Genomic DNA, 27422 nt, shown 5'->3' on the forward strand with positions numbered 1-27422 from the left:
TTGCACTTGAAGGCCACGCTTTGCTTCCCCACTCAGCTGTCGGGCTCACTAGAGCACGTCAGAGGAAGGCTGTCAAATGCTCAACACAGTATTCTCGGGAACGTGCAAGCAGACTGCCAGTTACCTTATTCAGAGGCATTTACTTAAACACACTAGGACCAGTGGCTGAAAGGTATTGCTCAATGCCACCATTAAATGCAGCCACTGTTGCTGTGGTGCTTTAACCATTTTTCCCCATTTATTGTATCTCTGATGCCCTGCATTACCCAATGAATATGAGAACGAAATCTGTGTGGTTCCGTTCATTAGAAAACAGCCCCAAGCCTTCTTCTAAACGGAGAATTAAAAAAATTAGAATGTTAAGACATATCAAGTAACCAGGTATACTTCAAGTCTCTTCTCTAAAAAATACCTTTTGCTACATGAATGTTTACAGCCTTGCTTGAGATCTTGCCTGCGGCAAAGTATCAGCTCTTACTCCTCTGGCGCTACCTACATTGTTGTCTGCTGAGACCCATCATCTCAATCCATGGCAGATGGGAACCTATAAAAACTTCATGCAGTTGTTTCTGTGTTTTGAGTTGTTTTTATACGTAGTGATGAGTGGACTCAGAGGAAAAATTAAAAAAAGGGTAAAAACCATCGAAGGAAAATTCACCCAGGCCTTCTATGTCAGGAAGCGTCGGTACAAAAACAGACCTGATACAGTCCCAATGTGTGGGGCAAACAACCAGATTTAAACGTCTCCTGATAACCAACAGGTTAAAGCTGTTTGTTATTAGGGGCAAGGTGAGGTTGTACAAAACACATATTTGAGAAATAAGGGGAATGCCTGTGGCAGTCAATAGGATTATTTTGAATCTTTCTAATGTAAGGCATATTAAATGAAGAAAAGCACCATATGACCCCACCTACATTCTTGGCCATTTTCCAAGTCCAACTATGTGTGCCAAAGCAGATTAGAATATTATTATTTTCAGGCAGCTATCTATAGGAAAAAAAAGTGTTTAATAAGAACTGCAATGTGAAAGGTTAAGTGTCAATTACAGCTAATGGATGACCTCTTACTTCAGGTTCTTGGCACATGGTATGGTACTGCACATCTCCTGCTGGCATTGAGGAACAATCACCAGTCATGGCGTTAACTACATTGGTGTGTACAAAATTGTTCCTGGGCAAACGTTTACAGCATTTTCTGCCACCCGTTCTGTTAAATGCCCCAATGCATGTGTGCAACAAACAGTTAAAATGAAAGCATATTCAGGCTGCTTCGTGCCATCCCAAGCAGGTAGCAGACAATAAGTGAAGTGTTGATGCTTTATATTACTCCATTATGTTAATGCTCACTAAAGTATGCCATAAGCTCCCTCTCATTATGTGTGTATAAACCAATTCTCGGAGGTGTTATTTTTGAGCTAAATGTTATAACTACATAAATCTTGAATTAATGGAGACGTTATCGTTCCTGAAAATGAAGGGTAATTGCTGTCTGCTAATGCTGTTGTTGCTATTAAATGAAGTATATATTTTCTGTGGTGATGTTTAGAGAGCATGGGGCCAAAATGGCAGAACAGAAGAGCAATCCATCAGAATGCAGCCTGATTCTGCTATCACTGCAGAAGAAATACACGCAAAGGTCTTACTTACCAACGCCAAGTGTTGTAGTGTTTTATCATTACATGTGAACTTTTCAAGAAATAATCATAAGAAAAGTATTGACATGAGTGCTTTTGTTATGGACGTTCAAAGATTTTTTGATACGTTCTTGAGGGCCAGCATTCAGAGTAAGGCACAAAGGCTGCAAAATCTCACAGATCCCTTCTTCAGATGTAACCCACACTACGTGTTTATGGCTCTGTATCTAACTCTATAACACTGACCCACCATATCAGTCATTTATTTGGACAATCTCTAGGACCAATATGAAAATATCCGTCATGGTTCTGACATGCGAGGACACTTACATGACATTTCCAAATGTGACTTATAACTGTACCTTTAAGGATCACATGTATTCCAGGTACTGGGGAGAGACAGCGGAAAGGTCAGACCCCTTCGTACCGTTATCTGTGCACGCGACTCAAGAATTTCTTCTTTTCATTAAATGTTGAATTTAAATAAAACAGTGTTTCAACTAATGCCACTTAAACGCAGATACGCAGGTGGGGTTTTTCCTGTAAGTAACGTGCAATCTCTCAGAATGATACAAGTTCTATACAACTGGGGAAAAAAAGGCCTCGATTGTACAGGGTAACGCCAAGGAAATAGAGTAATCACAATCTGGAATTCTATTACCTAAGCGCTCTGCCGGTGACACTAACTTACCAGTCACACACAATCCAGCCTCCTCTGAAGGTAACCTCCGATCTCACATTCTGAAAGCTAATCAATGTTGTTCAGATTTCAATTTCTACACTACAAGGTGAAGTCAAACCTAATCTAGCGGACGTCAGTCTCCAATGTAATGCAGCTGGCTGGGCCTGCCGCTGTAATTTAGACAATCATTAATAGCAGAGCTGTATTATAAAACTACATGCCACTTACAACTTCATCTCAACTCTGACAGGCAGATCCCTTAAACAGCCTTCTGAGCAATTGCTTTTAGTCTATCCAATTGTGAAGAAAGACGTTAACCCCTGAGGTGAAATACTTCACGTTCACAGGTCGTGGTTTAGAAAGCATTTTTTCCCAGTAGATGAGCCCATTTGCAATGACAGGCTAGAGTGACTCTGGGAAATGGGATATTTGGTACCCTTTAGTGTGTGGCTGCAGAAGCACCTATACGGCCACTGGTGACATTACCAGACATTGGCCACGGTGGAAAATCCACAGCCCTATTTCAAGACCTTATGAGTATTGCATAACCTTAAAGCACATTTTTACAACAGCAATCCACAAAACACAATACACAGATTGCATTACTACATAAACAGCCTCAGCACCCGCTGATCAATGGACATCTATGTATGTGCCTCCTCTGTGTCCCCCACAGCCCAGCCACATATTTAAAAGGGGTAAAGGTGGATGAGGTACATTTCGGGGGAACACAGGTGAATGACGCAACCGCCAACCCCCTACTTATGGATGCTTAACTCCATTAAGCTAAAAACGGGTTTGCATCAGAAAGAATATAGCACACACACACGGAAAAGAGGAAGAGAACCCAGTCTTACCTTATCGTCAACATCACTTTCGCTGTCACACTGCAAATAAAAATGAGAAGAGATGTAATTAGAATATCGTTCCAAAAATTAGGTTTTTTTTCATAGCATGGAGCCAAATTACTTAAACCTTAAAATGTATGGTTACTTCTTGTTCCCCAGTTTCCATCTTGAAAATTCAAAAAATAGAAATGTGCATGTTAAAGCTTTCTCTGACATTACACTGATGACAGAAATCTTACACAAAAGCAAACAATATCAATATGTTTATTCGGTTAAATTAACCATTAAAGTAACCTTACTGCAAACGTTTTGCCTTTGTCTGCAAATTCTTTTTGCAGCAAAAAGCAGAACGTTTGTATCTCTTAAAAAAAAATAAAAGTAAAGAGTGCTGTCTTAAATCATGGTTTGTGTAGGATTAAACGAGGACTGGTGGGTACAAAAGGGAGAACTTTTTCTGTGTTCATCAAATGAACTTTCCTGTTAGGGAACCAAAAAGACAGAGTGATGGAATGAGCGAGACCAAATGAAGAAGTGAAACTCTGGCTAGATACATAGAGAAGTTGCGGTACTTTGCAGCACTGAGTATCACCGCCACCGCACTGTAACCACTGGTTTCAGTACATTGCTGCTTAACCACTGATATAGCCACGGCAATAGAAGTCAGCTCTCTCACTACTTGGTTTCAGGATGATGACTGACATAGCACACTTGGCAGGGGGGAGGATGGGGTAACAGTGATATGCTTAACACCCTAAAGTGACAAAGAAGCAAAATCCCCAGTGGAAACATAAACCTCAAACCTAAACAGAAAAGATAAGGTTGAGCGCCTTTCAATGAGCTTGTCCAGATCTTTGAACAACAATGTACCCTGTGACTAACCCTCCTTCTTCCATTAAAAAAGTGCATTTATTGTTTAGTTTGATTTGGTAGTCTTGGACCTAGATTATATCACCTGTGTTAAAACGTATCACTTATCCTCAAATTTTTGAATGGGAGAATTAGTATTCAGTTAGTGGTGATACGTTGTTTTCTGCTGTGTTCGGTGCTACAAAAAAATCCTTATTTGATCCATTTAAAAAGTGCTTTAGTATAGTTATGCCCCAAATCTGAATAATGCTGGATGACATCACTGACTAATGTCCGCAGACATCTTTAGAGACGCACCACAAGATTTTATGGAACAAGCCAACCATGAAGCTTTTCAGAAGCAGAAGAGGAAAGGTACTGAATATTAAACTCTCGGAATTCCAACAATAAAAAAGATCCATATAAAAATTAGTAAATGTCAATTAAGCCTACTGCATTTTTATTAAAGATTCCTAGGGAGGAGGCATGAAAATGTGAAAGGCTAATATCCCTTGTGTAAAAGTAAAATGATCAGCTCAAATTGTGGAAATCTCTGCCAAATATATTAAGGTACTGATGCCCTGCAAGTATAGACAGTTTTGGCAGAAACAGCATAGAGATTGCTATAGAATGAAAGCCGGAGGGTGGAGGAAACGTACCGACCCATTAATGTTTATATAAAACTAAACAAATGGTAATAAGGCATCCAATTTTCCTCTAATAAACAAACTGCTTTCAAGTTGACCTGCAAGGGTTTCCCAGGGACCTCTTTGCAACAGAGTATTACAAATGGAAAAAGGGACGAAGAATAAAAAGGAAAAAAAATAAAGAAAAGGCTAAAACAAGACTCAAGTCACACAACGAGTTTGTACACAAGCTTTGCCCCGGAGGAATGTCAACAAATGAGAAAAAGACCTGCACAAAAGAGATGAAAAAAGTCCTTCAGTTCTGCCTCCCACGCAGCTGTTGTCATCAGGACAAAAGCCCTTGTCAAAATATCGAGGTAAAGAAATGTGTAGAATAGCAACTGATGACAGCTCTGGGAGTGCTCGGTGAAAGACAAGAACCTCAATTACCTGGAGTTTCCAAAGGACCCTGTTAACACTCCCAGAGGAGAAGTGAAACAGTAAACAGCCCAGTGGGCCTCCTTCAGAGAAGCTTGTAAAGGGATTACTTGCTTAGATGTGCCAATTGCCTTTTAATTCCACCAAGAATGTTTGCAAAGCAAAGCCTAATTGCCCCCACATTTTGTAAACAGAACCCTCCCTTACAAGGTTCAAGTTGGGACGCTTCACGCTTGGAAAGTGACATAGTCAACAGAAGATATTGTTAGGCAGCCCAGAAACTCTTCACAAAAAAGGAAGAGAGCTCTTTAACGGCCCACTTCTAAAAATAAAACCTTTTACAATGTGTCCATATCTAGCCTTGGTGATGTCGTGTATAATGGCAGCAGACCCGGATCCCTGGGTGTCTAAAATCTGGAGACAACCTAAACAACACACTAAAGAAAGAGAATCAAGACTCCAGATTGCAATACAGGCTTAGATCTTTTATCGGGCCACCATAGAAAGAATTATAAAGTTAAAACAAGCTTTTGGGACCTCAGAGGTCTCTTCTCCTGATGAAATATGTATTTTCACGACTTAGTTCCTATGTGAAAGGTTCAGGTGTATTACAAATACAACCATCTTACCGACCACTGGAGATGATTTATAAAAGGTACTGCACGCACTTTATATGCGTAATGTCCCATATCACGCTTGTGACATGACAATGCACACCCTGAATACGTCTGTTGAAACGCGATTCTGCTACTTTGTAAGTGGCGTTCTAATTTTCCTGTTTTTATCTATAAATATTTATCCATGGGTAATCACTCTTTTTATATTATGAGATTTGTGTAACCACAGGTTTGCATATTGTTCCCTCCGTTTTGCATCTGTTACTGTCCATTAAATTCAGCATTAAAGTTAAAAAAAAAAAAATTTGGAAAAACATTATCAGCCACTAAATGCACACGTATGTGCATGTGATACATGTATTAGAAAGTCATATGTCAATTCTACAATGGACTTCACTTCCTATAGCAGCAGAGAGAGCTCATTTATCTGTGAAGCGAGTACAGATTTAGTCTTAAGCAAAACAGCAAAATCAATACTGCTGTGTTAATTTATGTGTAAAATAAAGATCAAATGAGCTCCATTTGTTTCAATCAATGGCGCTGTGCGGCATCATATAAGAAAACGTTCTAGGACGGGACTTAAACCCCCTGGCACCACATACTTATTACACCCATATTTTATTGCTTTTTGAGCCAAGCTCAGCTCTTATAAACAAGCAGGCTAAACGATTACCTACAGCTGTCTTATAATGAAAACCGTATAGTAGACTTCTACTGCTGCTCTGGCTCCCGGGTTCATATAACCAGCTATATCGAGACTCGGGCAATTTTAATTAATGTGCAACATAAACAAACACACTGATGATGCTAACATTTGGATAAGAAGCTGCTTCCTCCCGCTCCCACTTTATATCATGTGCATACTCCTCATATCATCCGGAGAAGCGTCTTGGAAGGTCCCAGGGATCACTTGTGGTCTACAAATCATTCCCCCATAGCTCCGATATAACAGAAATGGTTTACCACAATCTGTTACATATATAACATAGGCTCTGTAGAGAGATAAACCTATTAAAGCCCAGTTGATAATGTTGATCAGGTGGCACATACACAAACACAAAAAGGAGTATAGCTACAATTAAACCTGTACATCATCCCTCCTTTGAATGCATGTGGCTTCTAATGTTTTCACATTTGGTAAATTAAAGGTTTTGCTACTACTTGACATGCATGTGGTTCAGATGTGTAACATCAACAGTTAGGTGTGACTTTAGAGACTGTTTATGAGTGAATCTATACCAAAAGTCTCTGTGTGAGCGGATGAAGAACAATGTGATATTTAAGAGCTGGAAACAGGCAGTGTAACATGTGGGAGGTATGAGCTTAAGTTTTCAGCTGAACAGGCCCCATGTGCTAACTCATTAAATGACAGAAAAGCAGAATTCTTTGTTTCTGCTGTAGCTAGGTCCTCCACTACATATACCTCCTCCCCACTATCCAGATCCGACTCTACTAGAGCTTGGCATGGGGATGGAGATGGGTGGAGTGGCTTGTTCAGCCTGGCACAGATTTCATGTCTGCAGGGGTACTAGACGATGATAGGAGAGGAGGGTTTTATCCGGAGCCAAGCTGACAGCAAAACCTGCTAATGGGACTGAAAGCAGCCGCAGAGCCACAGTGCCAGAACTTCCAGCTCCTGCCAAGTCAGGAGGGGATACTGATTTATTGCAGCAATTTCAGCACTCTATCCTTTGGAGGGTCCCACAAGCCATTTCTGGATGGCATAGAGCCACTGAGTTCAGATGCAAAGCTGCCCGGCAGCAACACGGAAATGAAGCGGGACTGGAAATTGAATGCTGTCTCGATCTCGCCCCAGGCATGAGAGGGCTCTCCTAGCTCCAGCGGCTTCTTGACAGTTTGATAAAATGAGTCCGGGCCTCCCTGTGGCCTTCAACAGACGGGCTGAAGAGAGCCAGGCTGGAGGTATGAAGAACAGATTGAGCCTTAGGCAGCCCTTATGTTTTCTCTTTTTTTCCTTTTTTTGTGTTTAGGGTAAAAGGCTTGTAAGTAAAGCAACATACTAATAAAATAAAAACCCACATAGTTATACATTTTAATGCAGCATTGCATTATCTTTAGGGTGTTTGGATGGCAGATTCTTTCTAGAAATCCGTCATGCACGCCGTAATTATACCCATCTCCTCTTTCTACTCATACCCTTCCCATCAACTAATTTACTTCTGGTTTAGAGGGAATTGGTAAAGAGCGTTATGAAGTTTGAAGAAAAACAATAGAGAAACACAGTTGGAGCATTAGTGCTGTCAGCTGTGGATGGCCCTGAGCGGCAAAACTCATTTCGAGAGGCAATGAAGCATCTTCTGGTCTGTTTGCTGTGTGCTCTCATGAGCCCCTGTAGTGAAGCAGCAATCAAGAAGTGGATTTCTGGAGTGCCCACGAGAGGAGAATATTGAGAAGAACACTAAGGACAAGCGTCTGAGTCATGTAGAGTTTCCCTATCCTTAGAACAACAGAAAGCAGGAGCATAAAGTTGCAGTAAAACCTTTAGTTCTGGGCACTGCAGCCAACATGCCAGTGGATTCCAAAATACAAGCTCCCTGAGAAAAACCTCACAAAAAAGCTCAAGATTGGACACACTGGTACCTTGCAATATGATTCCAAATTAAAAGCACAAAATGATCAAAATAGTTCTGCAAAGGATCTATCCTTAGGCAGTACATCTCTTACTGGCCTGCATCCTGAACTAGAATCCCTCCCAGACAGGTTTGATGTGCTTTTCTACTTAGGTTCAAAGCACTTAATCATTATGACCTGGGCCAAGTCATTCCATGTACAGGCACATAAAAGAAGCTCCCCTGGTGATTCAAGTTAATAACGATTAGAAGCAACAACAAAAAAAGTAAAGAAGGGCAGAAAAGATAAAGCACTTGAAAAAAAATACACCAACAGCTTCTTGAATTCTGAAAATGTAAGCTGAAGAACAAATTCTGCATTTCTGCATTTCTTTCGAAAAAAAGTTCTTACATAATTTAGTGAACAAATTAACGTTGGGAGGAACAAGAGAAAAAATTGATTCTTCACTGTTTTCAGCCCCCTTCTTTACATGGTATAATAAAGACCAATAAATTCAATGGAGGGTGGTGGACTAATTTTAATACATTTTTTTGCTAAGATGCAAACCCAACGTTGACCTGTTATACAGATAGACGTATGGGGTTTTGTCATTGTCATTAAACATGAGCCATTAAGAAGGTTGAAGATTTGCCTGTGCTTCTCAAGGAGACAAGATCTCCAGTTGTCCCATTTTCTAGAGGTTTATGACATGCCAAGTGGCAACAAAAGAAAAAGTTCTAAACCGGCATTCCCGTTCCAGTAGGCATCTCGGGGGCAAAGCGATTACCTGGAAACCATATTTTGTTACAGTGCTTGATGACAGTAGTATTTGAACAACTTGCACTTAAATCTGATGGGTACTAAAGAACTGGTTCCACAAAAACGTCCACTGGAGTCTGATATTTTGTTACAAAACTGGGGCTATAGAATGGACTTTGTGAAAAAAACATGACTTTAAACACAGATGGGAGATTTTTATAAACCAGTAATTTCCCAAACAGTTTTACTATTGTTTGTTTGCCACCTCGAAAAGCCATTTAAATGTTTTTGGACAAGGTTGCTGTAAAGAGTTCAAGCCAAGGACCTGATCAGCAGTATCTCTGCAGAGGTAAACTAGGACCAAGTCCCTGTCCCTTGTGCTAAAACTCTGCAGAAGCCTTAATGTCCATTGTCTAACACTGCAGAAAACGACGGTGCTATATAAATCAATAAATAATAACTTTGGTTTTTTAAAACAGTGCAGACAATGGCAACATTAAAACTCCGTATCCTGCTCAGGGAAAAGAATGTGTAATTGGTCCACGCTTGTCACTAACCCGACATTAATCATAAATCCTCCTCCTGCCCCACTTCATCTAGTACACAAGTGCGCAGTCCTCGTGAAAGAGACATTTCTTAGAAAGTATACATAGTAAATCAGCCTTTATCTGTTCATTTTATCTCCGGGCCTGTCTTCTAAATTAACACGGCTCCCGCATACCTCCCCTCATAAACACCATATTTTTTAATTTAAAGCGCAATAGCCTCTCCAGCTCTGACTTTGTAATGAAAAACGGCAATAATTACCCAGCGTAAATCTCGCTTTTCCGCTTACAGTGAGCGTTGCTCTAGATCCAATCGGCTCTTTTGCTACTGAAAATAAAAAGCTGCCTAGCAACTGCAATTATGAAGATACTTCCTTGTCAAATGAATTATATTAGCGAGAATAAATCTTCTTAAGATGCGCGGGACTGTTATCTGGCTCCAGTCAGACACTCGCATTACTGGTTTTATACGTTGCACTCTACTTGATTAATATAGGTAATCAAATTATATTGCTTTCCTCTGTGCTCTCACATTCAAGGCTATAATGTTTTCAATGACAAAGTTCATGGCAAAAAAAAAAAAAAGCACCTTGCTCTGCGTCTGCTCTTTATTGTAGTAGTAAAACACCATTTTCAATTTAGTGCTACATACTATAAATCAGTGTGCGCCGATAGGCAAAGCTGGGTGTCGTTAAGACATAGCCCAGGTACACCCCAAACCGAGACAAGCAAAAGAGATTTACTCCAAGTCAGGGAACTCAACAGGACACCAAAGAAAACCAGGTTCCCTATAACTTATATTATTCTCGGATGTCTACGGGAGGCTTGCATTTACACCTAACAAAAGAGGAGACCGCTTCATAGCGTAAGTCCCAATGACACACGAACATCTTGTCGGACTGTAAATCCTTTTGATCGTTAGGTATTCAGAGTCTGTTCCAAATGCAGCAGAACTCACTTTGATATTTCTAAACACGTGACTCAAGATTTGCAAAGGAACGTTATTTGATCCTGCTGGCTGACACAGAAAAGATGGACGAAATCACAGCATGATGAATGGCAGCCGATGTTCCTATTATGATGTTGTGGCATGGAGCATACCGAGCAACGGAAAAAAGAGGGCATTGTTAATCTCGCCTGGAGAAGACTTTAAAGCCTTGCTCAACACGTACAACGGATACGAAGAAACTGTTAAATATATCACAAAACGCATTTTGCTTACTCAGTCCCCTGTAGCTTTGCATGAACCACCATTGAATCAAGATGAGAAGAATGGAGTAAACAACAATATGTCTACTGACAAATGGAAACGGATCCAAGGTTAAAAATAAATAAAGATATATAAAAAAAAGGAGAGAGGAAAGATAACAAATATCAAACACTAAACACCAGCTGGCAGAAAGCGATACAGAAGACGAAAAACCCGCAGCAAAGAACAATTCAGATGATGTTGGAATTGTCGGTATTTTTATTCTGCATTTATAGATTAGTAGATCTGCGGTGTTTGAGAAAATGTAAGGGAAGATAAAACATTTTTTTTTTTTTAAAAAAGATCATTTTAAATAATTGATCTCTTTGGATATATACTTTCCTGGCTAAAAAAAATGAATTCCAGTTGGCTCTGCATTATATAATAAATAAATACACACATATATATATATATATATATATATACATACATATATATATTTTGTACTATGATGCACAGAACTTGAATATGTACTGAATACCTTTAACTGTACTTCTTCTCAGTACCCGTAGCACTCAAAAGGTTAAGTGGGTCTCATTTCGGATGATGAGTCCCGTTTCATTTGTGGCCTTCTCCTCTTTAATTAAAGCAGATGAATGTTTTAGATGGAACACTGAAATCTCCCATTAAACTGTCACTTTGGCTGTAGGTGATCAGACCTTTCAAGCTGAACAGAATAATTTCTTATTTAAGTAGCACTGCATCGAGTTCATGAAGGTGCAATTAGCTGACTTAGCTTGTTTTAGAGATCCCTCATTTCTTAGCGTTCGATGTGGGGATCACACTAGTATGAAAACCAATGTATTGTACACAGCCAAGAGGATCTGCTCTTCAAAATAACCATTGTCAACAGCCTTTATGTGACACTTAAAATGGCTAGTAACAGCACTCTCAAACACTAAACCATTTTATTCTGGAACATAATAATAATGTAAAGTATGAGTGGGCGATCCATTGGCTTACAGTGACAGCCTATTTTGCTACACTGCTGAAAATCTAAAATATATTTTAATGATATAGTACCAACAACCATAACACAGGCTACCCTTCCTAAAACATGTCTTGCCAAGGAATCATCCTTCCACCTATTGTTGCCCTGCATTTTCCATGATGCTCAGCCGACATCAAGCTGTATACACGGCCTATATATATATATATATACGGTCAGTTTAGAACCACTTGTTCTCTGCTCCGTTAATATTTTTATCGGTAGATATCCAGGACAGCCATTTTCTTTACTATTTTGATAACTATTTTGAAAGTTGCCACTCTATAATTTGGCAAAATATATGGTTCCTCAAAGTCGATATTATGGGATTTCAGGATAACTGCAGCAATATACTGAGCTATCTGTAAAATTACAGATTAATGGGCATAAATCTAAGAAAGCATATGACACTGGTCCAACAGAGATCATTGAGCTGATCTCCCCGTGCTGGAGCTGAAAAAGAGGCAAATATTCTGAGATTGTCCACTTCATGTGATATTACAAGCTATTAACACCTTTAGTGTTCTAAAGAAGTATTCTCTCAGCATTTAGAACACCATAAAGAGAAGGGAAACGTGGAGCGCTGTTATTCAGCTGAATTATGCGTCCCTCACATGCATAGTACAATATACAATATCGGAGCCAATGATGTAGCCCGTAGACCAGGTGTACAAAGGGAAGACCTATAGCTCCACTACTAATGGTCAATAAATTGAAACAAATAAGTTAGAAAATGAAAGAGAAAAACTCAGATTCCTCATACTGGCAAGATCTCATGATCTAACATTCTATACTTGAATAAAGTCAAACCACGTAATGCTACGGTGCCACCATAATTATCACGTGAGTGGCACAGGATTCGGAGGTGCTAGAGAAAACACTCGTAGAGGGGAAAAGTGCCCTTTTCTGCACCTCTTGGAAATGACACATTTGTCTTTGTACGTATAACTTTGGTTTGATAATGCTACTGTTTGTGCCAGGATAACAGGGCTTCCAGACTAGTTGGAGTCACCGTCGGTGCATTTCCTTAAAACGTATAAATTCTCCAGCAGGTCCAATTCCTTGAAGCCAATCTCTACACAGGGCACAGACTCACTTTAAGGCCAGATAAACCCCAGATACAATTAGGGAAGCTGTTTCTCACTGTACACTTATATACACGATGAAGGCAATTTACTGGCAATGAGAGCGAGCTGGGTACATGAGCTACATTTGAACAATGATGTGGGCTTCTTTTGGACTAGAAGCCATATTTAAGCACCAAGGAACCATCAATTAATGAAAAGAATCCAACATAATGAAACCACAACAAAGCAAACCTTCTAATTAGTGTGAAAAGCTCATCTGTAATAATTGTTATTAGGTGGGCTGTACATTTTTTCAGCACAGTGATGATGTGAGGGCCTGGGGACAGGTCTATTGTTGGTGGGAGGCGATGTGCCAGTTTCTTTGCCCTTGTTTGTTTGTGTTTTCTCAGATCTCCGGGGCTTTTCTTGACTCTTTACGAGTACACGACAATTAAAACCCTCCCTGGGAGTTTGCAATGATTGTGAAAATAGCATATAGGCTGGCAAAACAACCATACGGTAAAGTACATGTATGAAAACTGGTACAGCATTTCACAAAGTCCTCAATCATAAAAGAATGACCTGCTTCATATAGCTGCATGCGTAATATTCAGCAGGAATACACAATTATAGGCAAGCAATGGGGAAAAACGATGGTAACGCAGGGAAATACGCATTTATAAAGTAAAAATATAAAAAAAATTCTGACGTGCACATTTGAGTATATTGATAGGATGAGTAGGACTTCTGTTGATGTAGAGAACAAGACTAGGGGTATGATATTCTTTAAATTGTGCATTTACGAAAAAAAAAAGTGCACACGTGTATGAAAATAAAGGAAAAGGTTGAGCATTCTCATTAACGCATAGTCAAGATCATAACGGAATACATTATTAGATCCTGCTGAATTAATGTTTAACTGCAATAAAGTCAAAATTGAATGAGGCAATTAATCAGAAAAAAGGAGAGAGAGGGGAATAGCTGGCTTTGATTTCAGCCCATTTTGAATAAATGAGCAGAGCGACCTTCACAAGATGTCCGACAGTCACACAGGTGCTGCGGTGGGAGAGAAATTAGTCTTCTTGGAATTGAGGGCCTCGTGCTGTGAGTCAGAAGGCTGAATTCACTCTTTGGCTTAAAGGGGAAGCATCATTCATTCTGGAAATAGACATCTTGGATATTTGGTAAAATAGAAATAAATCGTTTGAGCGTTGTTGCCATTGATAAGACGTTTTCAGGTAACAGAGATTAGAGCAAACAACTCCACCGTCAAGTGGATGCTTTCCATGTAGAAGATGCTTTCCATGTAGAAGAGGACATTGTTAAAGCACCCCATAAACACGTAATATATTTTGGGGTTAATAACGATTCTTCTGAATCATACCTTTACCAGCATTTCAAATGGCCAAAATGGCCTTTGTTTTAGACAGTGTGGATAGGGGGTAGTGGTTTACCAAGACTTTTTATGTCACTTTGCGACTGCTAGATAGTGATTTATGGCATTCAGAAGAAGAATAATGAATTTTAACATATTCCTATGAAGCATACACATGATACCTCTAGACTCAAAGGCAGCATCACCTGTCTTATAGTGATGTACATTGTGAATACCATACACTGCTACGGGCACCAGGGAAGGAACAGAATGTATTACCCGTGCTGCTCACACATTGTCACTGTAGTCTATTATGAGAATTGTGCTGCTAAATTGTTTGGTCTGGTGACAATCACTATTGACCACACATTTGCTTGTGTCCCCAGTCCATGGTTAGCTGTAAAACACAGACTCTCAGTTCATGCAATTAACAGGCACACGTTATGTGTTATGTCTGTCCAGTTATCACTGCATAGGCACTTAGGGCAACACATAAGGACTCTACAATTCTGGTGTTGCCTGGGTTATAATTTAAAGTGTGTGTGTGTGTATTTAATATATATACATATACATACATACATCTGTTACACACTCAGCACCCACTCACTACCTGCACAACTTCCTCATTCTTATACAAAGTTCCTGATTTTAAGTGGTTATTTGCTCAAGGTTACTACAGTTTGGTATATTTTACTGTTGTCTTTTTAGCTTTACATTTCAGTGGCAAAATGTTACAGATCACATCATTACCATGTAGTAAAAATATACAATTTAAGTATCACTACATTAAACAAAAATGGGTTAATCAAAATGACAATTGGTAAGCAAACTGTTTTAATGGCTAGTTTTGGGATGCCACAGCATGGATTAAGACTAAAACGGACAAATCCCAGGATCTATTCTATCAGGTCACTTAAAATTATTAACTGCTTGAGGTTTTTACGTAGAAATCTATGGACATGCCTGGCTCTTAAATTTAAAATATTTTCTGTTAAAAAGTCTATAAAATAATATTTTTAAATGCTTTTAATTATTATTGTTATGTTTAAACTGAAGTGTAATGCTATGATCGGCACAGGATTTAAAGGAGATGTATTTGTAATGTGTATGAACGAATAAAGGAATGGAAAATGTGGACTTTTAAGAGAATGTGACACCAAAAACTGGAGATGGATTTAATGATCCTAATGTCTTTATCGCTATGGTTTTTGAAAAGGCTCTTGGTTCAGCAATTCATCGACACACTTAACTTTAATTTTACTCTGGAAGACCAGACCTTTTCTGGAAAAAACGCTCATTATGCCTTTGTCAGACACAGGGTACACGTGCCAAATCTCAGAACAGAAATGACTAAGCTTTGCCACTAATCTCAAAGCGAGTCAAACGCAGCTTCAGGGAGTGAAACCAGTGACCGTTAGAAGATGTCAGATGGCTTCATGTGAAAGGAAGCCATCGCCTTACAGTAAGCGACCCGAAGGTTTAAAGAAGAGCTGCACTGGAAGGGTTTTTAGGTCACAAGACTATTATTCTCATTTATTTTCATATTAGGCTAACAAGGTGCCATGCGCGGTGAATGATGAATAACAATGTAAAACTCCAACCGTGATCTGCCTTCAAAACAGCAAGCAACGGCAACTTACTTCTTCACCTATTCACTTTACAGGGGCATTTCCACGCAGCCGCATCTCTCACACTCTACAGAGGGTACGGACTATAAAAACACGGACATGGGATATTTCGGTGTGCTACTTGGTGCTGGAACCAGTGCTGAGATATGTACCAAATAGCACAGGGTCATACATGCGCATTCCTTGTACAACTACCTCCGCAGTTTATGGTCTGTTTATTAGGGTCAGCCAGCACACCCTGACTCTGCACTAATAGCAATAATGACATAATTAAAGGAGAATTTGCTTCTTATTCACAGAACACAAGAATGCCATTTGGCTTGCAAATGTCAAAGCAGCTCCCCGGCTCGAAATATTTGCACGTGTGAAGGATTCTTTAGCCGCAAACAATGTCAGTGGTGCAGCGGGGAAGAGGAGTCGGTACATGCGAATGGCAGCTCTAACTGCATTTAGAATAATATGCCCCAAAGACAAAGGAAAACAAAGGCAGACTCACGTTAGACAAGTGAGTGCTCATACACTGGGGTGAGAACGCGCAAAGATAACATCAACAAAGCAATTAAGCTGCAACAAAAACAAAACCCATTTTCCTCTTTTTTTAAGAACCTGAATGCTAATTACAGAGCTTTACAGCACAGATAATGAGGTGGCTTACAGCCTGGTGCTTCTCTAACAAAGACATGAAAAATTCATGAGCAGGAGAGGCCTGTAGGCTGATCCCTCAGCAAGGCGGCTGTCCTCGAAGGTTACGCAGCACTATCTGGTGGTCTGGGTCCCAAGCTATGTATATGTAGCTTCGGATAGCCGTGTTAGTCCAGTAGTGCTGATTGAAGAAGAAACAAAAGATGAGTACTGCAATATTAAATAATACCTTTTTACTGGACTAATATTCCATTTGAAGGATGAGCTTTCAAAAGTATCGACCTCCTTTTATCACGTCAAAAGCAATACTTTGTAGCCCTTTAGTTGGAATGACTCCATGTTTTCAGAAGGCGCCTCAGTGATTCCTTGACTTATACCGCCACAAACCTTTCAAATATTACCTTTTCAATATATGGACTGAAGGAGCAGAAAAACTCACAAAGCATTTCATAACTCATATAACACTTTCAATCCATCAAGTAAAACTGGTGTTTTCACACAACCATAAAAATCACCAGTGGGACGCTCCACTCATCTGTATACAGACAGACACAGCTAACGTCCAGGTTTCACCGATCCCACTCGTATTATTCAGAGCCAAGCCATGAGACACCACACACGGACTCTGAGGGCCGCAATAAGCAACTGAAAACACTATCCGAGTCATTTAAGGGGCTACAAAACCAGGATATTTACAAAGAAAATTAAATCTGCATTAGAAACACCCCCCCCCCGAGAACAACGATTACAATACAATGTGAATGATACCACTACATGTACCCCATTAGTGGCTAACTATACTAGAGGGAACCTGCAAAATAGTAAAGGATTTAACAACCACTACTAACAGAGGATACAGTGTTAAAAGAAATATTCCCTGACAGCCACCCAACCTAAAATAAACACTCGTCCATCGAAAACTGCTGAGTGAATAAAACATTATTACTACATCGAAGACCTCGAAATAAAAGTACTGAAGGGAAAATTCAAAAACACATAAGCCATTTAAAACAGATGTTTAACCATTTCAGCACTAAAGACACCAGGCTTAACATCATTTAACAGACATCGCTTCGTCTAAAGATATATGTATGAGTTTGTTTGGTTTAACAATTCCATGATCGCCCTCACTTTCTCTGCCCTTACAATTTCTTCTCACGCTGGCTAAACAAATTTAAGACTGCCTCAAACTGCTGTGACCTATACCTTATCACTCTCTGTCATCTTCCTTAACCCCTGCCATGCTGCCCATGTCTTATTAGTTGTTTTGGGTTTAGTATTGCTTATGATTTGATAAAGTGAGGTTGATACTCTCGAAAGCTCATCCTTAAAATGGAATGTTAGTTGAATAAAAGGGTATTTTATATTACAGTACTCATCATTGTATACGTGTGTGTGTGTGTGGCCAAGGGTGCGTGACACTTACCTTTGACATGCCTGCCTATAGGCATGAAGCGCTGGTAGTTTCAGTGCGGTGACCAGCAGGATGCCCAGCCAACAAGTGCAGACCATAAACTACATACATTGCAGCTCTGCTCTTACAGGGCACAGACCTAGGACTCTCGCCGTATATCATTTGACCCACTTCCTCATAATATGACTCATTTCTACCCACTTCACTTTCTGCGTGACCAGACTGATATTAACCTTTCTTGTGTGAAGGTGCACAGTGATGCCATTCTGTGGCGGCTTCTTCCCCTGCATTTTTCGTGCTGAAAAGTGTGTCATAGCGTCACCGTATTTTTTTTTCATCGGCAATAAAATCAAAGTCATATCCTACCTACTGCAGGCCAATATAAATATCCAAGATAAGAACAATGTCCTCTAGGAAACATCACCTTTGACTAAGTATCAATAATAGTTGGTTCCAAGTCAGTTCTCCTGGCATTTGAAGAATAATGTTGTAAAGAATAAAAAAAAAAAAATAGATGATAAAAAAAAAAAAAAAATAGCTTTTGCACCCAAACTACAGGCAGGCTTGGAACTCTCTCTTATTGACTGGTAATTTTCTTTTGGCTTGCAAGCCTTGGTAACATCTTTCCTATACCAAAGACAGATCATTTATTCAGTTTATAAAATTATTATTTTTTTTTTATTATTTTTATTGTAATAGACAAAAAAATAAGCTTAAAAACAAAACAATATTAAAAAGAGAAAGTACACAGGTCCTATGTTATCCCGTATATTTAAAAAAAGACTAGCGGACTGTATCAAGAACAATCTCATCACTGGATGCCTTCTACCCAAAACACAATATTTGGTTATTAACCCCAAATTATGTTTTATGGTTCTTGTCCCAATAACAGCATCACGAAAGCTTACCATGGGATCATCATAATTATCATCAAAACTCGCAATCTGCCTGCTCCCAATCCAAGTTAAAAGCAGTTCCTACATAAGTTTATGTGGAAACCCAATTATGTGCATGAGTAAGAGATTATGAAGAGCCTTGCAATAGAGAATTGGCTTTTCTCTTATAATCTAACACAAGGGTAAATCAAGGTGGGCATGAAGAATTGGCAATAAAATGAAAAGCGACTGATAATGAAACTGAATTGAAATCAGCAAATAGTTAGTGTCGTGGGAAACAAACTAACACATAGAGTAATGGGAATTCATCTGAGAATATGGATACGGTTATGTACCTTTCTTTAGAAATTGCTATTTACTTGGCCAGAGGGGGGCTGAGCTGTATACAGTCTCATTAACCCTACGCTTCCAGGGTGGTAGATAACTTTTCTAGCACGGATGATGTCACAGTTCGGTAGCCATTAGACACACAGACACTGTTTGTCTTCAACAAGATTTAGCTTTTGGCTTTTAATAAGGAGACCTTGGAGACTGGAAAAAAAGACAACTATCTGCCACTCGATAATTAGATCACAAGTTTATGTCTTGACATAGTTGCTCCTTTTGTCTCTAGGGCCAAGATAAAGCAGCCTTTATTCTCTGTTGATTTCCGCGATCAATACAACTGACCTGTCCAGCAAGGAAAAAGGGCCAGATCGGATCAGATGATTGCATCTTGAAATATAACACAATTTTGAACAGGAAAATATACGATCCGGTGCCCACACATTTATGGTTCAATAGACTTCTAGAGTTAAGTTCTTTGGCAAGTGCTATTGTATAGTGTTTCTGTCCAGAGTTTCATTTCAAAGGAAATTCTCCACCATGAGTGAAATGGTAATGCTACCCAAAATCTGTATTTAGTGAACCTTTGCAATGTGGAGGTCCAATGAAATAAGTACATCTTAGAGTCTTGGAATTTAAAAGAACCATTACCATCTACTAAGAAACAGACAGCCTCACATTATTCCTAAATATATAGGTTTATTTACTAACTGATGACTTCAACCAGACCAAGACCTTGAACTCTTCCAAAGAACACGGACAGGGAATTGGGTCAGTTCCCGCTCCAACCAAAATAAAAAAACACATATAATTCATTGGGGGGGGGGTTTTGCTAGAACAATGTAACTTTTATATACTCTGTCCATATAATGGTGACCTTGTCTTCCTTTTTTTCGTAACCTGCTATAAGGCTAACACGATTTACAAGTGCAATGTTTCAACAGCACTACCTCCAGTGCAGTACTCTGTAATCAGCCTGTAATGGGTCTCTAGAGAAGCTCCCTCGAGTACAGTAAAAGAGCAGGATATTAAGCAAGGATAAAAAGAATTGAAAAAGTTCTCGTTGGAATTTATGGTTATCCATAAAGGGCCTCAGGGAACTGCGCAGGCAAGGTGAAAAGGGAAGTGAACGTGGCGTAAGAGAGGACATTTGAAATGCTCACCAAGGAAAAGTGCTGGCCAAATGGTTTTGAGTAAAATCACATTTCATTATATTCTCTTCTCCAGAGGACAAAAAAAAATATATCAAATGATTGTAGGATTTAGAAGATTAGGGAAATACTCACATATAAAGCCAGGTCTCCTGTTGGACCAGTGGATATTGCAAAATTTATAGAAAGCATAGAAAAACGCATTCAAAGTAAACATTCAAAAGAGCCATCATTTATCTGAAGAGCAGAGCAAAAGCACAAATGTACCAACACCCCTTTCTTAATGTGCCAGGTTACAGAGGGATGATTGATGGTGACAGAAGCACACAGTGTTTCTACTGTATAGGGAGAGGTCACCCCGGGTCACAATGATAAAAGGCTCCAGAGAATGTTTGTAAAATGAAAATATACTTTAAAGTTAAGTCCTTAAAGCGAGGTATGCCTGTACAGCATAGTATAAGCTTACGCTAGACTCTCTGGTCTTACATACAACAGGTAGGCTGTTATAGTGGCACACAACCTTTGCGAGAACAATAATGATTTGAAAACAGAATTATTTCATTCCCGGGTTTATGTGTTAAAGATGGAGCCTTCATAAATCTTGTCATTGAGGGCCACCAAAAAGCCTTTAGCTACCAAATACCAAAAGTTAATTTTAAACCTTTCATTACACTGTGCTCTCCAGTATGTGCAGCAAACAAACCATAGCAGACCTCTTATTATTTCTTCTAAGTTTAATCACATAGAAACCTTTAGGAAGTTTTTTCAGTTTTTACAGCAACAGCCTACCAATGCTTTTGTCCCGAGACAATTGTTGTGGAAGTGGAGTAACGCGCGTGGACATCAAGACATAACAGCAACACTGTTTAAGGGAAGAAAGTGACCCTTAATCGTTTTCTTAGCTTATTTAATGCCAGGGCACGTCATCGATCATTCACTGATTGTTTTTCTGTGACGTGCCTGTCATGTCATTGGTCGTTAGGGGTTAACGTTAAGTAAAATATTTTAAAGAATGAGTAATTTGAGTCCCAAGCGACTCTTTGGAGGTATTCTGTTAAGAGTATAATTCACGATTGTCAGTACATTAGTAACTGTATCTGTCAGAGTGATGCATTTACACACACACATACACAGACACACACACACACACAGTTGCATACATGGCATCAATATGTACAGCACATTTCAATGCGCTTTTAGACTGGCTGCTGTACCTAAAAGACATGAATATGGAGTAAGTGGTTTTCAACATAAATCCCTTCCGTTTTCTTTATGAAATCACTTATTCTTTTACATTATGAGAGGGTTTATGCTTCTCTGGCTTAAAGAGCGGGAATCTCTGTGTTGTATTAAAGTAATCCCCTCATGCCGACCCCTTATTACAGTGCATTCTTTGCCGAGAGACAGCATTTTAAGTAGATTTCACAAGTCAGGCCCAATTGTATATAAAAAGAGTACGTATTTTTGTCATTACTCCAAAAGAAATTCTCTTGCAAAGAGGCCTCTAGATGAACAGTTGCATACTATAAGGAACATTTCCCTTTTTTTTTTTTTTTTTATTAGAAACACTTTTCTTAGTGACTTCGCTAGGAAAGCGCGATAATAGCGACAAAAACAGTAGGAAGTGTCTAGACTAGGGATTCATGTGGGGCAGAGCTACAGGAAATGAATACAGCAACCTCACTCCGAGATGGGGGAAACTTTCATAGTCCAGTGGAACTATACAATTTCTCCACCTATCAAAATATACAAGATATACGGCTGTGCCCGCGAGGCACTAAAAAGTATTTTCAGATACCCGCTAAGGCTATAAATTCCAGTTTATATTTTTTGCCATGAGAGTTCTCTGCAAATCCATTCTGGGGAGAAAACCCTTACTATCAACAAATCCTTGTGTGGGCTTCCAGCAGGGCATGGGTTAAATTGCTATTTGTCAGGCAAGACAAGCTTTGCCAAACTGATTGCAGCAGGAACACGCAGAGAGCGAGGCGTGTAAACGCTACGGGTTGTTTACTGCCTGAACGGCTAATGTTGCGCCGCTTCGCACAGCTCGGCTCTGTATTGATCGGTATAAGCAGCGTGCTACAAAGGTCAATAAAGAAGAGAATTTCTCTATTACAGCAGTGTTTCATGAAAGCGATGATTACTATAGCCCTGGCATGCCTTCAGGAAGGAGGAGGAGGCGGCAATAGACATGAAGAAAGGCAATGTTATGCAAAGTAATAGGGCTTTGACTGCAATCCAGAAAGCCTTCGGTTTTATTCTAGCACCCCTATGCCATATACAATGCATGTAGAGATAGACTCCACGAAAGGGAATCCCAAAAACCCTTCAAGCCATATTGGAATATAATGTCATTCATAGCCCATACGAGTCCACACGGAGTTTACCTTAACACATGTCGATAAACACAATATATTTACAAATGTGCTTTTTTTTTTTTATATTGTGGACATAGAATAAACCCCATTCTGGTGGAAAACGTATTGGGAATTATTGGCAGTTGAAGTAAAAACTAATAAGTTGAATAATCAGCGTGCACATTTCATTGGTTGCTATGGCGATTGCTTGAAAATCTCTTTATAATCCCATTTAACTACATTGTTTTTATGGAGAAGAAACTCCATATTTTTTGGGAGTGCTTGCCAGACACAGAAGAATTTTCCTTCCAATGATTTTACAATAAACTTTCTTCGTAAAACATACTGTACCTGTCTTTAAGTGATAACGGTTTGGTTTTTATCCTTAATCAAATAATGTAGTTCACTGCTCATCCGTCCTGATAAAATTGCAAGCACCTGGCCTTAAGAAACTTCATGAAGTTCCTACAGCAGAGGTGATGGGTCTAAGAAATACCAACAAATACACAAAGGGTCATCCTGATATATATATATGAACCAGAGTGAAAGACTTCTTACCACTGAGCTCTTGTGAGAACATTCATCTAGCCTGCTTGAGAAGTAAAAAGTTTTGGATGAATTTTATGGTATGCAGGAGAGGCAAACTAACATTTGCAGTATTTTTTTCCATGGTTTTCAGTTATAGTGTACCTATCTAAAACAACGTACCTTACAGACAATCAAAGAAACCGTAGGAAACAGGCACAGATTCAGACGTAATATTTTTCTTCTGCTACATATTCGCACTGGTTGGAAAATACAATAAAGTTTAAAGTGTTGATGGCAGTGAAGTCAAAATCAGCTTCCATCTGATTATCTGCCTGTTCCATTTAATCTATTATGAAAACTGGTAAAGCTACATGTCCTGAACCTAATTTAAGACATCAAACCACTAACTAAACCTGCTAAAAAGTTTTTATAGTCTGGCAGCCATTTATGAGTCCTTTTGCAATGACTGCTCGAAGTCCCTATAGGCCGTAGTCTACCAACCTGAAGAGTATGCATAATCTATAATACAACAAGACTACATCAGAGCCACTGTTCATTGCTAAAATCATACCAAGTGGAACTGACACACCAGACCTGCTGCTGAATTTTGACAAGAGGATTTTATATCCTGAACATTAATAACGTGCAGGGGAAGAAAAAGCAAGAGTGAAATCCTTCAATCCCAGGAGAAATTCCAGCTTCTCCCACCTGCGCTCTTGAGCTCAAATCAATTTTCTTTCAGTCGATAACTAGCGCAAAGGTTCTGACCTTCATTTGTGCTCCAAATACTCAATTGGGGATGTAGAACACATACCAATTAAACGATTCAGCTAAAATAAGGAGGACATGAACCAGCAAAGCTCCTCCAACAGCCTACAGGGATGTGGGGTTATCGGCTTGGGGAAAAGATAATTTATAGAGCTTAATACTTTGCGAAATGTTCTCGTGATAATAAGATTGTAAGATCGTTTTAATATCTGGAGTCATGTTGAAAAGGTCACTTCTCATATTTGTATGCCTACCTTGGTCATGTAAATTGGATCTGTTCAAACTAAAGGAAAGTGGGATTTTCACTCTTCTAATGTGTGAGTAAAGAATGAAAAAAGCACGAGCCAGGAGTCTGGATGGGAAAATGATTCACTCTAAACTTACTCTAAAGGCCTTACATTGAGCTCCTTTAACTATACAGAGATGTTAAAGAAGCAGTATTTGCAACTTTGCACTTGTTTTCAATATAGTTACACTGAAAACTAGTAAAATATGATGAATGCAAAATATTTGTATTAGTATATATTTTGGAAAGGACAGTACTTCCAAATCCTTCTCTTCCTCTTCCCTTCCCCCAATGTCTCACTTTTGTAAGAGCTCAATTGTTTGGTGGGCATGAGTGCATCACAGTATTATATATATATACACACACAAATATACAAATACATAACTATAAAAGGTCACAGTCTGTTTTCTAGTACTTTAAAAGTTTAAACATGTGCATTCTGTAAAATGTTATTACAGTAGCATTTGTGCCAGCATACAGGGACATTATATATATATATATATATATATATATATATATATATATACGCTTCCAGTGTAGTACTTCCAAAGTGTACTTAATGAGCATCACCCCCTTGGGATTTCTTAGGTATGACAGTTTTGTAGATTATACCCAAACCTCTCGGGTGCGTGTGCAGGAGCAGAGCAGGGGGCAGAAGCAGGAATGGATGAGCAATATAGGCTGTCACAGATGTTCCCACAAGGATATCTGTGGTGTAGATGTCTATACAAAGCTGTGTGGATAACTGATGGCTAACCCCATCCGCATTTTGGGTGTTGGTACTCCAAAAAAGAAAATTATTATTTTTTTTTTATCTTGCCGCAAATAAGATGTTTTGACAGAGACTGACTTACCTACTAACAGAAGGAAGAGAGCAATAACTACAAAAAGAGAGCAACAGCATCATTACTTGCTATAGACTACATTATAATCAGCTCACTGTGCAGAATAATTGGAATCTTAAAATATAAAATACAAGTGCTTCACAGAATACCCGTGACTGATCTGCCCCTCCGACCTGAATGACAATGGTCAACATCAACATTTGTGAAGGGAACCTACCACGTCATATGGTAACCTTTCAGGTAGAACACACTCATAGTGAGAAGCAGGAGAGATTCACTGTGATTTTATTTACGAGTCCTTTTTTTTTTTTTAACCGAGGATTGACCCAGAATTAGTTGAATGAAAGCGTAATCTGGTTAGACTACGGACCGGAAATATGGCCTGTGGGCTTTACAACACATTTAAAAGGTCTCATACTCACTGGCATGTCCTGAATATTTATTGCATAGCTATTACAAAGTAGTACATACATGCATCTAAAAAACAAGAGCCATACATTTTTAATATTACAATTAGATTAAAAATATGTTTTCCCAAGGTTTTTTGGGGGGACACAACGAGATGAAAGAAGTTTCTGTCAGCAATAACCTACATTACTGTATATAGTACTGTAGCTTAGCCTCCTCTGTAAAGCATTTTAATATGTTTCTAAAGGAGACCTACACTACATATCGGTTATAAAGCCTCAGGACAGAGTGCATTTCAGAAGTGGAACCTATATATATAGTGATCGCGTGAACACTTGGCTTTGGAATCTAGTGTTTCCACTGCAAGGATCGAGAGTTAATACATTATCTTCAGTGTTCCCTATATTGTGTACATTTAATTACAACTCATTGAATTAACTTGTATCCCTCCTTGTCGTATCTAAAAGTATTGTCTTCCATTCTAGATTAAAATGTCCGAAGCAGTCACGCAACATTACAAACAAATAATTGCCAGACTATCTTTCCCGAAGTTTAATCAACAAAGTCACTGGAGCAAGTGGTTGAAATATAACGCAAGTTCCAAGAAGGGGAAAAGTTTTAATGAAAGTATCGTGTGTATCTGTGCCGTGGGATTCCCTTTCCTCCAACGTTCACCCCCCAATCAAGCGGGGAACAGGGAGGAGGAGGAAAAAGTCTCATAATAAAAGGTTGATTAATTATGCACTGTATCTGGGACTGCATATCATGAAAATTCCATTCTTGTTTACTCAGCTAATTTACTTTTTATGAGTGTTTAGGCTTTAAAGCAAAACAAAGCACTAATTACCCAATTAACGAGCAATTAAGTTACTGCAGCCTAATAGCCTGTACAGTGGCTGCCTTTATGAGCTTGATGGTGAGTTAGAGACCCATTAAACAAATTTATACACAGCTGTAGCAAACACGACATACCCAGAGATGTTACATTATGCACTGATTTTTTTTTCTGTTCCGCCAGCATCAATTTGGGAGTTGATACAAGCTGCATTACAATGCGAGCTTCCGATCTCCATTAAACAGTATCCCTCAAATCTCTTCATTCCATTGTAGGAGGGAGTTCATAAGAGGATTCCCAAAAGAAGTGCAGCTTTGGGCTATAGGAATATGCATCAGACGCGCTTGACACTAGCGGTATAACAGAGATTGCTTTGAATTTGTTGATCTTTCATTTTATTGGCTTCCATTATAAAAATACAAAATCCCCACATACTACAGCGGGCCTTCTTATTCCTTTCTACTCTAGATTTCTGACACGTAGCCCCCCTGAGTGCACCGAAACACCACTGAAAGTTTTTCTGCTGCTTCACCGCCGCTGGATAGACCTGCAATCTATTAGTTTGGATGGACTGTTCACTGTATTCTTGCTCATTATTTCATGGTTGGTTGCTCTCATTTTCCAAACTAGCAGAATTTGCTGTGTTTTGCAAAAGCCTTGTCCAGATTACATGGAGCAATCATGTAACGTCTCAGCCAGAACCTCCCATGGAGGACAGAAGCAGCTGTTGCTTCATTACTGAGAAACCGGACAATTACTGCAGGGATAAAGCAGAAATATCAGATCCCATGGAAAAGCAGAACACTATGGAAGGTATTACTGGCACGATGCTGCATCAAAATCAAGAAGCTAAAAACACACAGAACTTGCTTGAATATGTCTCTCTGCGGCTATTGTTTCTAATTTCTGTTTAATTTTCCTTTCAAATATGCGTAGATAAATAAGAAATATTACTTTGGGATTAGGCTATGCAGGCAAGATTTTCTTGAATGACAGCATGTCATCAGATGATTTTTCATCTCCGACTTCAAGCAACTCCATTGATGTTCAGCTAGCCAAAGAGGCTAGCAAAGCATTGTGGAAGCTCTAGTT

General features: G+C 39.2%; 1 protein-coding gene across 9 annotated transcripts in view; it reads right to left on the bottom strand.

The window, feature by feature from the left end:
- The window catches only part of FBRSL1 (fibrosin like 1), a 228666-nt gene that overhangs the window by 63861 nt on the left and 137383 nt on the right, over positions 1 to 27422 (bottom strand). For all 9 annotated transcript variants that reach the window (XM_053471388.1, XM_053471396.1, XM_053471412.1 and 6 more), the window contains exon 5: positions 3174 to 3203. In XM_053471388.1, the coding sequence (XP_053327363.1) occupies positions 3174 to 3203 (30 nt within the window). The remainder of the gene's footprint in view (positions 1 to 3173; positions 3204 to 27422) is intronic.

Source organism: Spea bombifrons, chromosome 1 (genome assembly GCF_027358695.1).
Source record: "Spea bombifrons isolate aSpeBom1 chromosome 1, aSpeBom1.2.pri, whole genome shotgun sequence".
Lineage (NCBI taxonomy): Eukaryota > Metazoa > Chordata > Amphibia > Anura > Pelobatidae > Spea > Spea bombifrons.